This window comes from Cyprinus carpio, chromosome A7 (assembly GCF_018340385.1).
Source record: "Cyprinus carpio isolate SPL01 chromosome A7, ASM1834038v1, whole genome shotgun sequence".
Taxonomy (NCBI): Eukaryota; Metazoa; Chordata; class Actinopteri; order Cypriniformes; family Cyprinidae; genus Cyprinus; species Cyprinus carpio.
In genome coordinates, this window is record NC_056578.1 from 14,524,733 (window position 1) to 14,540,703 (window position 15,971).

Consider the following 15,971-nt stretch of genomic DNA (forward strand, 5'->3'; position numbering starts at 1 on the left):
GATGCTTCCCCGACAGTGAGATCATTGGTATACGCCAACACAAGGCCCGACTGAACTGCTCTGTCAGTGCGAAATAGATCATCAAGCGATCGCGATCTGCTCTTCTGCATAAGACAATGTGTTCTTTACTTAAGGATTTGTATAAATGCTGTATGCATGCTTTTCGTTTTTAAGATTTAGCTTTGGCTGTTCACTCCCAAGATCCAACTGCAACAAGGTGTATCCGCGGGCACAGACAGGGACACCGGATGGCTCTGCTGACAGTCATGCTGTAGAGCTTCAAAACAAGCGCATCTCTCGCCACTGACACACAGACCCCAGAGTGGTGCTGGAGGCAAGGGTAAGAGAGATAAACACTCCTCTGATGGACTGCGTGGAATGAACAAGCATCCAGACGTTTAGAGTGTGGCGATGAGAAAGGGTGCAGACGCATATTGGATATTATTACATCATGTCTATAATTAGATGTGTCTTACCGATTCTTTATTGGTGCTGTATTTTTCAAAATAGTGCGGAATTTGAAGTATTACTTATTTAAGGCAAAAATACAGCAAAAGTGTTTGACTTTTAACAATGATGATCGTCTGTCTGAGAGGTTAGGTTTACTAATTTCTATAGAATTATTATTATTGTTATTATGCGCTGCATGTGAGTTTGCATTTTTTTTTTTTTTTTTTTTTTTGCAGAACGGATCAATGTTTGGGGCATGTCTAAATAAAGTGTGATTTATAAATTATATATATATATATATATATATATATATATAATATATATATATTTATATTTACATATTAAATATAATATGAAAACAAATGGATTGGAAACAGAAAACGACACTAGAATGGAAACAGGGTTAAAAAAATAAGAAGGAAATCATGGATGTAGTATTCGACAGAGCGAAATATATTTTTGTTGTTGTTTATTTAAATTATTTTTATTGTTATTATTCTGTTGTTTTATTTCAGTGCAAATATATTGAATTTCAGGACATTAGATTAAGTGCAGTCAAAAATATCAAGACCTGTTGATGTGAGATACACTCTTAATTAAAAATAAAGGTGCTTCAAAAGGTTCTTCAAGCGATGCCATAGAGGAACCATCTTTCTTTCCACAAAGAATCATTCAGTCAAAGGTTTTTTAAAGAACCATCTATTTCTTACCTTTTTATAATCTGAAGAACCTTCTTTCGTTACAAAGAACCTTTTGTCGAACAGGAAGGTTCTTCAGATGTTAAAGGGTCCTTATGGAACCGTTTAGACAAAAAGGTTCTTCTATTGCATCGTGAAGCACCTTTATTTTTAAGAGTGTAGGCTGGGGATGTACAGATATCTTATTTGTTTGGCCAAATGAATTCTACCATACAGAAAAATGATAGGTTAGATTTGCCTGGACCAGGGGTGAAGTGAAGGAAAGGGCAAGCTATTGTTATTTAAAGGATCAGGCTGCATCTCCAGCCTGTGGTTGTTGCTGACAACTGAACTCTGTCACCCTGGTGGCAGGTGAACTTTGTGTTCGTATGTAGATTACCTGCCCATGCACGCAGATAAGATACAGTATGTGATTAGGGATCGACCGATATGCATTTTTCAGGGCCGATGCCGATACCGATTATTACAGATCAAGGAGACCGATAACCGATATTTTGAACCGATATGTGTCTAGTGTAAAAATGAAAATTAATGTCAAAATTAAGAATAAAAAGGCCTCTGACAAAGACTCTCTTTAAATTATTTTAACACATCTTTAATTCTTAGAACTGTTCATAATAACAACATTAATTTTAATAATAACAACAAACATAAAAAGTGCTGGGAGCATCCATCAGCAGCATTCTGTAAACTAAGTAAAACTTGCATCCATCAGCAGCATCCTATAAACAAAGTAAAACTTAAAGCAAATTTAAACAGCAACAAATGAACAACTAATGGAAAATAAATGTAATCTCTCTCTCTCTCTCTCTCTATATATATATATATATATGTATGTGTGTGTGTGTGTGTGTGTTATATTTAGCATTTTATTTGCAACCCAGAATTGCATTAAAATCACACACAACCCATATTGTAATAGTGTTTTTTTGTTTTTGTTTTTTTTAGACTGTTTATCACGGCGATACAAACTAGGAAGTATACAGGACAGCGTCATCCAGAAACGTGCAATGTGAGATTATTGACAATTTACGTTATTAGCATAGGGTTATTAGCAGGGTGCGATTTGTGAAATAAACAGAGGGGGGGATGCTTTTGAAAAAGTTTATGAAATGTTTTTAATACGACGGAAATTGTATTTCTCAGTTTAATAAAAACATTGTAAGCCTACGTTAGGCCTATTAATTGTAATGATTTAATGTCCACGGTTATTCAAACAACAAATTACATCGAGAAAGCGAGCAAAGAACACAACGGAGCTTTTTGAAACTCCGAATCAGTTAAACCATTGCGTCGCAAAATGATTCACTGTTTCGATGCGCTTCAATCGGATCGCGTATCGCGAATCATTTGATTCAGATCTGGACGTCAGAGCGGGTTTGCATGATGTTTTTATCCCCACCGGGGATAAAAGTTATTCAGCAGAGGCAGGGATGCATAGACCATAACCCCCATCCTGGTTATTAGTCAAATGAGAGAGCGCGGCCGCGGAGATAACTAAATCAGGAATAGGGAGCTCGCGTCACGTCAGGGCGTCAGAGCTCGCGCTTGATGCCCTTTCAGCTCTTCAAAATTGCATAATGGTAATTCTGAATCTGTATGATAAATTATTTTGCAATCATGTTAGAATAAAGCAATATTTTTCCAAATATGCGCAATTTTTTTGACTAAGAGCCCTAACGGAAAGGACGCTGTTCAGTGAAGCTATGTGAACAACACAAAAAAAAAAACCCGCAGCAGACGTGAGTGAATTAATTCGTGTTGATAATCTATTCACAATATAACGTTAAGTTGGCCGAATGGTGAGGGAAGTAGGTTTTAGTTTCACTATCTCAGCACTGATGTGATGATCCGTTAAAGCATATCACTGCAATGACGGACATTGACCGGGAATTCACAGTATAATAACTGAACGGGGCTTGTCATCATAAATCGATTATATTTAGGTGTTTTGCAACTTCAGTGTAGTGATTTATTGCAACTTCAGGAACGTTTACTGCATTCTTACCTTCGAGAGATTTATTGATGTGTGATGATGATCACTGAAGCAGCTCCTGTGCTTTCGGTGTGAGAGCGGAACATTTTCCAGCCGCGCCAGCCGTATTGATTGGCCAGGCTCGTGACTCCCAACAAATCAGACGGACGATGTGGGCGGGGCTTAGTCTAGGCCACAGAGCGGTGCGCTCTGACTGAGGTGGCTGGATCAGTGCCAGATCGCGCATTTCAAAATAAAATGGTTTTATCGGCAAATCGGTTTTGAAAATGGCCGATGCCGATAACAATAAAAATGCTTAATATCGGCGCCGATAATCGGTCGACCCCTATATGTGATCTCAACTCTTACTTGCACAACACAGTAAGCAAGATGTCATTTTTCAAACCATGTGTCATTAAGGTGATCTGTTGATTTAGCCTTAAAACAAAGAAAATATTTTTTTTTTCAGAGGATTTAAGGAGCAGATTTTTACAGTTTTGGCTTGGACTGGTGATCCAGCAGCTCTACTATGGATTTAAATGACAGCACGTCTCTGGCTGAGCTGATGAGCCGGTATGTGTCTACAGAAACAGGATTTGGTGTCCCCAAAGACGGCTGGCGGATATGTCTGGCACACGAGTTCAAAGAGAAGCGGAAACCATTTCAAGCCAGAGATGTCTCATTGCCCAACATGATCGAGCATATTTCTTTAGGGGTCAGGTATGTTTACACTTGATTCACTTGGTCATTCATTTATCGGTCCTCACGTCATCTACAGCAAACGCAGTTACTAAAGAATAAAATTTGTTTGCATCAAAAGCTGCCGAAATGGACCATTCTACACATCTCAGTGGTGTTTTGCTCTTTACCAATGTACGGTTGAAACGAGAACAGGAAATATTGTTCAGTGGTTATATTTTGACCACAGACGAACATGTCTTCATTCCCTTCTTCTGCTAAACGCTTTTCCGCTTGGTTCTTAGCAGCTTCATTTAGTCAACCAGTGTTTCATGGTTACTTCTTCATCAAAAAGGACAGCTCATTGTGTTTACTGCATCTTACACACTAGTTAAACCAGAAATCTGAGCACATGGATCATTTGTGAGTTACCTGCAGGCATGCTGCAGGCTTGTGTAGCAAGTGTTTTTACTTGGATTGGACTTGGACAACAACTGTCATGAGTTTTATAAATCTTTATTGTATGTTCCCATTTACACAATCAGTCCTCTGGTGTGTATGTGAAAACTGTATTCATGTTGCTCAACCTTCACCACACTTGACTGATTACTCACTAGCATACAGCATAGAACCATGACTAGCATCTATACGCAGTCATGAATCGATACCCTCCATAGTTGGTGAAAGTTGCACTTTTTTTAATGTGAGAAATATTTTTGTAATAACTGTTTTATTAATTTTCCTTTAATACAAAGTAAACAACTTGCCAAGTGATCGATCCATAACGACATGTCAGGAAAAAAAGGGATTTTTATCTAGTTCCCAGCTTTTACATAATGCCATCTGCCCTTTTGTGTTTGTGTGAATCAGTCTCTGTTTCTAGGCGCTCTTGTGCTGAGAGCAGCAAGACTGAAAACAGCTGCGTGTGCATTATAGCGAGGATGATGAGTGAGACAGAATGAGTCGGATGGAGTGCTTTGAGAGTGACTAAAGGGAAATGTAGTATTTATATGTGAAATAGAGGTTCATTATTATAACTATCGTTGTTGTGAAACTATAAACACCAATTTAAGAAGTCAAAAAGTGTGAGTTGTGCACATAGATACATGCCAGTATATTGATCACAACTCTCAGTTACCCATCCTCACTGTTCATCAGTACCATTTCAAGTCTATTTCTGTGTATGGCCGAAAGAAAGTCAGTTTAGTGAATTCCTCCTTGCTTTGTCTGAGCAGGTATCTGAGATGGTGGTACGGAAAGACCCAGGTTGAGAAGAAGGCTCCTTTTATTGATATGTTTGGGGCTTTACCACTAAGACAGATTTATGGTAAGTGCAAAGACAAACAGAAACATCAAAGCAGAACTCTTTAAATGACCCAGTGTGACAGAGGACACATTTTGTGCAGGTGCTCCTCTTGGTGGCATTGGCGGAGGCAGTATCACGCGTGGATGGAGGGGCGATTTCTGCCGGTGGCAACTGAATCCTGGAATGTACCACTACAAATCTGTTATTGCTAACCAGGTAAAGAACTGCTGTGATCCAATAAAATTCCTAAAAAGAAATCCATATTACTGTTCAGAAATTTTGGGTCAGTAAGATTTGTTTTCTTAAATAAATTATTACTTTTATTCAGCAAGGTCACATTAAATTCTTTTGAAATTTCTATTCGACAAATAATCTAAATTAAATAATTAAAATATGTGTCACAGTTTCCACCAAAATATTAAGCATCACAATTGTTTTCAACACTGATAATAATGCTTTTGAGCAGCAAATCAGCATATTAGAATGATTTCTGAAGGATAATGTGACACTGGAGACTGGAGTAATGATGCTGAAAATTCAGCTTTGCCATTACTGGAATAAATCAGATTTTATTAATATATTAAAATATAAAACAGTTCTTTTAAATTGTTACAGTTTTAAAGTATTTTTCTTTAATCAAATAAATGCAGCCTTTGTAAGATTTCTTTCAAAACCATTTAAAAATATATTACAACCCCAAACATTTGAACGGTAGTGTTTAGTATCTTTGTGACTCACTTTGACAAATTAGTAACTCAATTAGACTGTATGTATGTATATTAACACAGTTATGGGCAAGTGTGTGTTGTTATATATGCAAGTGTTCAGATCTCCCCCTGACCTAGTTTAAGTCTGTTTTAATCCCCTCTATCTCCTAGTTTACAGTGTGTCTGCGTAGGGGGGGTCAGACAATATATCAGCAGGTGCTGTCTATGGAGCGACCCCCGACTCTCCAGGGTTGGAACTGGGGTTATTGTGGTGAATACGCCTTTTACCATGCTCTGTACCCACGAGCCTGGACCGTCTACCACCTGCCTGGCCAGAATGTCACTCTCACCTGTAGGCAGGTGTCACCTGTCATTCCTCATGACTACAAGGTGACAAGTTGACTTTGCCATCACATGAATAAATTGGATTTTAAAGTATATTAAAACAGTGAAAAGTTATTTAAAATTGTACCAATATTTCAAAATACTACTGTTTTTACTGTATGCAATCTTGGTGAGCTTAAAAGACTTATTTAAAAAACATTAGAAATCTCTCCACTTTTGAACAGTAGTGTACCTGCATGTAAATACTTGCAGTTTTAAATTCATCCTTTTCTCTTTTTCAGGACTCCAGTCTTCCAGTGGCTGTGTTTGTGTGGGACATTGAGAATAAGAATGATTATGCACTTGATGTTTCCATCATGTTCACGATGGTTAATGGGACGGGCCATAAAGACGATAAGAGTGGGGGCCACTGGAATGAACCATTTCACCTTGAAAAAGACGGAGAATCTGTGTCTGGGGTGTTACTACATCACCAGACACCTGTCAACCCTTACACTCTGTGCATAGCTGCAAGAGAAAAGGTAAAGTAAATATTGAAACAGCAGGTTTTGCCTGTAGTAAATTCATGAAAAATACTCCTCTGTTAGGAGGAGCGCACACTGCACTGACAAAAACCACTCAGTCAAACTGGTTCTACCATCACACCGCTGTACTGTGAGAGCTCCTGTTTCTCTGTGCAAATAAGAGCATTATAAGGGTGACTGATTGCTGTGGTTCAGAACATTAAACTATGCAAAGATACAGCTAATATCACATAATGCATCTCAAATATTTTCTTGAGAAACAAGACTTTAAAGACAGCTTAAACTGTTGACTAAAGATCCAAAATGCTTTTTTTTTTGTCTGAGGAAATTTTTTAAATCTGTCTAGGTAGACAGCTCACTAGGATTTGAGATAGAGCTGTTGTTCTTCCTCTCTTTATTTAAAGTTTCACTTCATTTTAGTCTGGCCAAGAGATCAGTCACCAGACGGCGTTCAGCCCGAAGGGAACCTGTAGTGCTCTGTGGAGTGACCTCATGACTGATGGACGACTCGACTCGCCTAAGGACTCCAGCCCACCCACAGAGAAAGGGGAGGAAGTGGCGGCAGCTCTGGCTGTGAGCTGCTCGGTGCCTGCTAACAGTCACAACAGTGTGGAGTTCAGTTTGGCCTGGGATATGCCTAAAATCACATTTGGTTCCAGAGAGAGAATATATGTCAGGTATGTGAATATGCAGAATAGGACAAATGAACAAGCCCTTTCTTTCATAGAGATTATAAATACATCATGATTTGATACTTGCTGGTTGGTTGTTAGTGGGAGGGACATTCTCACTCTAGAGGGCATTTGATTGGACAAAAATCTGTGTAGAGCAACATGAACCATCAATATTTTGGCCTGTTTCCACAGAAGTGAACAGTTGTATTTTTAATGCGAACAGCATGAAAAGCTGTGCAGGGGAGATTTGTCTCGGTTCAGTGAATCCAGATGAATTATACCATGATGTATAGATATTTCAAAAATTCAAAAAAAAATAATATATTAAAATCTTTATTTGTTCTTTTGTCTAATCTTTTTTTCATTCTCTTTATACACATTATGGATCAGGTTACACTCGTCTTTGTTTTCTTTAGTATGTATGTAAAACATGTCTTTTAATCTATATACACTACTGTTCAGAAGTGCTTTTCTTATTAAAGGAATGAATACATTTATTCAGCAAGATGCATTAAATACTATTTCTGATAAATGCTGTTCTTTTGAACTTTCTGTTCATCAAAGAATCATGGAAAAAATTTAGTTTCTACAAAAACCTTAAGCAGCACAACTGTTTTCAACACTGATAGTAATATGAGCATCACATCAGCATATTAGAATGATTTCTGAAGGATCATGTGACACTGAAGCCTGGAGTAATGATGCTAAAAATTCAGCTTTGCCATCACAGGAGTTAATTATAGTGTAAAATATATTAAAACATAAAATTGTGAAATGTTAAACTGGAAGAATATTTCACTATATTACCGTTTCAAATGCAGCATAAGCGACTTAATTCAAAAATATGAACAAAATTTATTGACTCCAAGCTTTTGAACAATAGTGTATGTCCCTTCATAGTCCCAAATGCTGACCAAAAAAAAAGACTGTTAACAGATACATTCATTATTGATTTACAGTTGTTTTCATAACTGAGAAAAATATTAATTTTGAATAATTATAATAACTAATAACTAAGGGCTTAAAAGGAACTAAGGGCTTAAAAAAGAGACAAACAATTTGGTATGTCTTGCCATACTTCCTGTTTCAATAGGAAATAGTGCTTTCATGCAATTTCATAAGATTTTTTAAAAGGAAGTGGTGTGGCTGCAATGTATAAAAAAATACTATTTACAAGCTTCATGATAGGAAGGGACTCATCAACAGTCATAAAGTTTGCGCCTCTTACATATTCATATTAGAGCAGCAATGCTAATTTGTTTAATCTCAGAAAATCCAGGAGACAGTGATGCATAAATACTACAAATTAAAAAATGTCATTATTTTAGTTTGCATTACGTTAATGAGAACTAGACTTTACTGCATTACATTAATGGGAACTGGGGGAAATGTGCTTAACTGTTATATGAAGATATTAATGCTTTGTTTTGTTTATAGACTATATAATTGCATTTGAAATGATGAGATAATATCCTTTGATGCTATGAAATAATAACATTGTTTGTGTGGTGTTTGTTTCAGGAGATACACACGTTATTATGGCACAAAAGGAGATGCTGCCCCGTCTCTGTCTCACTACGCGCTCACACACTACAGTAAATGGGAGGAGAGCATTGATGAGTGGCAGAGGCCGATTCTACAGGACGGGTAAAAAGAAATGTCATTTTCCCATGAAAAATATCAAACTTGAGGGCACGACAGACTGTCCTATCGGTTAATCAAGTTGTCTGTGGCTGATTTTTGTGACTTTTATTTATGGAGATTGATTAGTTATAGCGAGAACGTGCTACGATTGGTCAGTGAAGTGTGGCTGTTATCTGATTGGCTTGAGTAGACGGTGGGGTTGGAGTCCACGCATTTGTGAATTGTGTACAAATGTGGGCAGTGATCCACAAATATACAGGGAGCAATCTACAACTGCACAAGACCCAATTCACAAATGAATGCCAGGCAAAGTTGTGTTTGTGACATAAAAATATATTTGTGTAAAAATCTCATTCTAATTATTTGTGAATTTAATTCGTGTTTGTGAATCTCTAATTTATTTGTGGATCTCATTCTATTTATTTGTCAATATGTTTCATTTTTGTTAATCTCTTTACATTCATTTGTGGATCATAATCTATTAATTTGGAATTATGCAACAATTCTATCTCCATAGTTATTCATCCAAAAGACTATGTGTAAGCAAGCAGTCGTCCTTCCTGTAAATTGATTCGACTACTTATTTAAATGAACAGGAATCATGGATTTATCCATTATGTTCATAGACAAGAGTAGCCCTATAACTCATTTTGTTTTAATGATCCCCTTCCTGTTGTTGAGTGCACTAAATACAGAATGAATTGTGTGTGTTTTGAGTGGTATTAGCCCAGTCACATGCAATGCACTAATTTTAGGTGTCCACCTATTGTTTCAGCATAAGGCAGCTATTCTTTTCAGTTGCTCCATTGTCAGCTTGGCAAAATTGTCAATTTTTTTTTTCTTACTGACAGCTTCATCATTGGACAAACCACGTTTTCTGTAGTTGTTGTTGTTATTTTAATATTATGAAATATTGTGTGAAATAAATGTTCACTTGATGTATTTCAGCATCTATTCTGTGTATGTTTCATTACCGGTAGACTTGAACACTGTGTTGTTCTAGGTCTCTTCCGGCTTGGTATAAGTCCGCTCTGTTTAATGAGCTGTACTTCGTTGTGGATGGTGGAACTGTGTGGGTGGAGCTTCCAGAGGACGCTGACATCAGTGGTGGGCTTCGTTCTGAGGATGGAGGGCTTCCAGCCCAGCCTGAAGTTCTCAAGGAGTATGGCCGATTCGCTTACCTAGAGGGTAACATTCAACATTAACTTAACATGTAAACTAAGTTTAGGATTTATTTAGAAAAGGTTTATAACATTTGATTTGGGTATATAATTAATATACATGCCATGTCTAAAAAACATGCCGAAAAATTATATTTATATAATGTTTTGAATGAGCTTTTATTTGTGCATTTTCAGTTTTAATTTTAGTTTATGTTTTAGTAATTTTATTTTAATTTTATTAATTTAGTTTTTTTAGTTCTATAAAGTTTTAATTTTATATTACTTTGTAATTTTAATATTTAATACTAATTCAATATTTAAACTAAAAGTAGTTTATTTCTGTTAGTTGCCAAGGCAACATATTCTAATTTTTTAATTTTGCATTTGTCTTCTAATATTTATATTTTATTTTATTTCAGTTTATTAACTGAACATTACTGAGAGTAAATCTGTTCGCTGCAAAGTTCTAATCAGTGTTATTTTAGTACTATTTATATACTGTTGTAGTGTTCATTAATTTTTGGAATTTGCTTTTATTTTTGTATTTCAGTTTTAATTTTAGTTTATGTTTTAATAATTTAGTTATGTGATTTTTATCAGTTTTTTTATTTCTAAAAAGTTTTAATTTATTTTATATCACTTTGAGTCATTTTAGTACTTAAACTGAAATTTGTTTATTTCTGTTAGCTGCCAAGGCAACATTTAAAAAAAAAAATAACTTTAAATTTTTCTTCTAATATTTGTATTTTATTTAATTTCACTTTTATTTCAAGTACTGAAAATGAATTTGAATAGTTTTAGTTTAAGGTTAAAATCACACTTTAGATCTCATTTCATTATAATCTAAATGTTCGTTTAAGTTTAAACCTGAGTGATAATTAAATTCTGTGTCTCTCACTCCAGGTCAGGAGTACAGGATGTATAACACATATGATGTACACTTCTATGCTTCATTCGCTCTCATCATGCTCTGGCCCAAGCTGGCTCTGAGTGTGCAGTATGATATTGGTGAGCTAAGCGTCTAGTTGAACATTGAAGACAGTATTTAAATTCATTACTAATTATTTATTTTTGATATTTTATTTTTGTTTTAAATTCATTTGCTGATACTTTCTCATACTGTTTTGCATTCTCTGTTTGTTTAATTATACTCTTTATCTCTCTCTCTCTCTCTTATATTCAGCTGGTAGTGTGGTTCAGCATGACCCTACAGAGAGGTTAAATCTAATGAATGGCCAGTGCTCACCAGTCAAGACCCGGGGAGTTGTACCTCATGACCTCGGAGACCCTGGTGAGTTGTGCATAATAGGATACCATGAATTCACGCCTGCAACATGTTCAAATAGAATAGTTATAGAAAGAGAGTTCACCTAAAATGGAAATTGTCATCATCTTGAACCCCATATTTTTTCTTGTGGAAGAAAATGAGATTTTAGCATAATGTTAAATTTTGAGAAGCACTTTTCAAACTGATTCACCTCATTCTGTTAATATGTCAATAAAACCTACTCTTTGATCTCAAACAGATGATGAGCCATGGGTTCGTGCCAATGCATACATGATCCATGATACAGCTGACTGGAAGGATCTGAACTTGAAGTTTGTGCTGCAGGTGTACCGAGACTATTACCTGACACAGGATGAGCAGTATCTGAAGGACATGTGGCCCATATGCCAGGTGACTTTTTCTGTATTATATTTTAGTATTTTGTGTAAAATTATATCCCTTGTATATGCAAATGTGAAGGGACTTAAGACACATTACTCAATTATCTGATGTTCTGGCTTATTTAGACCGTTATGGAAGCGGAGTTGAAATTTGATAAGGATGGTGATGGGCTGATAGAAAATTCTGGATATGCAGACCAGACTTATGATGGATGGAAGGTGACAGGACCCAGGTTGGCACTCAGAATTTTATTTATCTGAAAATAATTTATATATATATACAAATTTCTTAGAATATACCAATTTTTTTATTTTACATTTTTATGATTTTATGTTAAATTTGTATATTAAAGTCCTGTATAATGACTTCTTGAGTAGCAACATCTCTGTGTTTCTGGTCTTCCAGTGCTTACTGTGGTGGTCTGTGGCTGGCGTCAGTGTGCATGATGTGTAAAATGGCACGTGTGCTGAACTGCGAGTCTGTTTATCAACGCTACACAGATATTTTGGAGAGAGGAAGAGCAGCCTTTGACAAACTCCTGTGGAATGGTGAGTGTAAGCATACACACAGTGCCAAAAAACAACCACACTGATTTCAACAACCACCATTCAACAAGCACATTCGATTTAATGCATTAATTTTTCAAACTGTGAAGTCACTTTCTTCTTCTAATAGGCAAATACTACAACTACGACAGCAGTGGACGGAGCCTGTCTAACAGTGTAATGTCGGACCAGTGTGCAGGCCAGTGGTTTCTCAGGGCATCTGGACTTGGAGAAGATGACTACCAGGTCAGTCTGAAAAATGTTTTAATATGATCAACATTTGGGTGAATATTTATCACTTAATGTTCATTTATAAATAATTTTGTATGGCTTCATTAACATAAGAAATAATGATAACACTTTAAAATATAGATCAGTGCCTTAACATGAATGCATTAGGTGACATTAAATAACAATTCACACTACTGTTCAACAGTTCGGGGTAAGTACGATTTTATCCTTAAGAGACCCTTATCTCTTATGTTCACTAAGACTGTATTTAAAAAAAAAAAATTGACCAAAAATGCTGTAAGATAGTAATACTGTGAAATATTATTACATTTCAGATATATATTTAAAATAAATATATTTATAAAATGTTACTTATTCATGTGATGGCAAAGCTCAATCTTCAACAACCATTAATTCAGTCTTCAGTGTTACATGGCCTTTCAGAAATTATTCTAATATGCTGATTTGGTGTTCAAGAAACATTTATTACTATCATCACAGTTGGAAATGGTTGTGCTGCTTAATGAAGTGTGATGAAGAGATACAGTTCTTTTTCAGGATTCTTTGATGAGCAGATAATTTGAAAAACAACAGTCTTTTGTAGCATAATTTTATTTTTTACTGTCATTTTAACCTATTTAATGCATCCTTGCTGTATAAAAGTATCAATTTCTTTCAAAAAAAGCAAAAATGTTTTTAAATTTATATTGAAATGAATGTGAATTGCTATAGAAGTATTGTTCTTTGTTAGTTTGTGATACCTAATGGTAATGGATAAAACCTTACTGTAAAGTGTTACAAATAAAAATAAATAAAACAATGCTGTTACATTGCTTTCACACGGGTGACTCACACTCCAGAGGGAGTCAGTGTTCTATCCTGGATGGAAACTAACATGGATTCTTTTTCTTCATTAATTTTTCTATACAGGCTTTTCCCAAGGAGAAAATCTGTAGTGCACTGAAGTCTGTGTTTGACCTCAACGTTATGAGCTTTGCAGGTGGGCAGATGGGTGCGGTGAATGGGATGAGGCCAGAGGGTGTGCCTGACCACTCCAGTGTCCAATCAGATGAGGTGTGGGTGGGAGTAGTGTACGGATTAGCAGCTACAATGATACATGAGGTAATCAAACCTCAGATCATATCACCAGGTTCCAGGTGAAATGACTCTTTTAATTAACTCCTAATAGATCCCACTGTCTTTTTTTTCCCAGGGCATGATAGAAGAGGGAATGCACACTGCGGAAGGCTGTTACCGTGCTGTATGGGAACGAATGGGAATGGCCTTTCAGACTCCTGAAGCATACTGTGAGAAAGGCATTTACCGCTCTCTCGCTTATATGAGGCCTCTGAGCATCTGGGCAATGCAGCTTGCACTAAACAATCGACCAAACCACAACAAAACCACTGATAAAGATGTGGGACAGGGCTGAGCCGGAGCCCCATATAAATATGCTGAAGGAAACTGTCGAGCCTCCATTATGAAGTGACCTCTTAATCCTTGTTTTAAAAGACTGCAAAAGGATTTTGGATACAATGTCATCGTGGGCTGTTGGTTCACACAGAACCTTAATTTCCAATTATTTTGTAAAATTGGCATTTCCTCTTAAAATATGCTTAAGCTTTTCCACCGTCCTTCTACGAAGCAGCTGTAAATCATAGTTTTACAAATGGGAGTGTAAAGGCTTGGTTTCAGTGAGCTGACAGACTGTTCATTATGATATTGGGAGTAGGGTCATTGATCTTTGGGAATCAAGTAGTTAGAGCATGATTCTATATCATTTTCACTGTATATTTATATTATGGGAATGGCCTAGTGAGTACTTGAAGAAAGAACTACTGGTTCTCTCTCTCCCTCTTTTTTTTTTTTTTTTTTTTTAGAAATATTTGTCCTTGTTTGTGTCATAAAGCATCTATCTGAGGCTTTGACAAGTCAGTACTGTACACTATTATACAGGATTGTAATAGATAAACGTATAATTAAGTAAATTGGAATGAATGTATACTGCCATCAGATTCTTTTTTTCTTTTGTAGGTGTAGAAACATCCTAGGCTCATAAGTCTTAAGACTGTGTCCAAGGGGTGCTATTCATTATTCGGCCAACTAACTTGTGAAATCTTGTAGGATTGGTCAAATTTTTCATTTTCAAATTATGATTGGGATCAAAAATGTGATGCCTAGACTGGGAACCAAAGCTATAATTCTTAGAGTACACCCTATTTAATGATTCCTAGGGTGCATCTAGCAGCAATATATGAAGTATAAACACCTATAATAAGTTCAGATATCCACAAGTAAATTGTGGATCACTTCAGTAGAAAAAAAAACACCATGGAATCCATCACTATCATGACATAATCATGCTTTCATGACACCAGTGTAGAAAAGCATTATTGGTTTTACTGGTGTTTTGGGCATCAGTCACTAGAGGTCTATCTTGAGCTTTTCAGTCTGTTTCCATCAGTTTCCACAGATCTCTGTAGTGTGCTTCAATAGTCTTGAGTGCTTCATCTCTCTGGAGTGCTAGACAGGCATCTAAAGTGCACACGTTTTTTTTTATTTTTTGGTGAGCTGGGCCATACAGAGCTAAGTCTTATTTTAAACACTCTTGTTAAAAATATATGAGAGTGCTGATATTTAATTGAAGGCCTTCCCAGACTGTGCAAGGTCTTGTAGCACAGCTAGTCAGAAAGTGGCAGAGCAACTATCACAACTGTCGCACAACAAAAATCATGAAACGATACATCGGCAATATTAAAAAAACATCTTTTAGTTTCTGCATTTACTATAATAGGTGGATTTACAACTAACACAAATTTGGTCTAAGAATGTTTTGCTAATGTTCCCATTAAGTTATGAAATTGTTTGTTAAATGTTATAATTCTGCAAATTTTATGTTGCCTTTTAATGTTCTCTGAACATTCTGAAAGAATTAATAATATTTAAATAATTTTGGATGAATATCTAAAAAACATTCCATGTACAATGTATAAATAATGTTTTTGTTTGCTAACTTTTTGAAAACATTACTAAAGATCAGATTATTTTGAACAAATGTTGTATTAATGTTACTGGAATAACCTTGCCAAAACATTAGCCAAAGTTCCCTGTTAGCTGGGTTGATAAACTACAGGAAGGCTTCCATGGTTTGCGTAAAAAATTTAGTAAAATGCATGTGATCCCAGCAGGACAAGCATAATGTCACCTTTAAATTTGGTGGGAAATATTCAGGGTGAATCTGAGACACTTAAGCCAAGAAAACTGTCTGCATCACCACAATCCTTTTCCTGTTCTATCCTGTATCAGAGATGAATGAATCACAAAGAACATTCGTACCGTGAAAATGAAAAAGATAAGCTCTA

The 15,971-nt window shown here is 36.0% G+C and overlaps 1 protein-coding gene across 2 annotated transcripts; it reads left to right on the forward strand.

Moving 5' to 3' along the window:
• The first annotated feature begins 194 nt into the window (after window positions 1-194).
• LOC109093044 (non-lysosomal glucosylceramidase-like) lies at window positions 195-15,543 on the forward strand. 2 transcript variants are annotated; one of them, XM_019106768.2, is made up of 17 exons: window positions 195-340; window positions 3,593-3,843; window positions 5,037-5,128; window positions 5,208-5,323; window positions 5,986-6,204; window positions 6,441-6,680; window positions 7,104-7,360; window positions 8,879-9,004; window positions 10,005-10,189; window positions 11,068-11,172; window positions 11,348-11,455; window positions 11,691-11,842; window positions 11,959-12,065; window positions 12,239-12,381; window positions 12,509-12,624; window positions 13,540-13,731; window positions 13,823-15,541. In XM_019106768.2, the coding sequence occupies exons 2-17, from the start codon at window positions 3,653-3,655 to the stop codon at window positions 14,039-14,041; spliced, it is 2,568 nt and encodes an 855-aa protein (XP_018962313.1). In that variant the 5' UTR covers window positions 195-340; window positions 3,593-3,652; the 3' UTR covers window positions 14,042-15,541. The 2 variants fall into 2 exon arrangements, with proteins under 2 accessions (XP_018962313.1, XP_042615765.1); XM_042759831.1 differs by lacking the exon at window positions 195-340 and adding an exon at window positions 402-421 and having other exon boundaries at window positions 13,823-15,543.
• The last annotated feature ends 428 nt before the right edge of the window (window positions 15,544-15,971 follow it).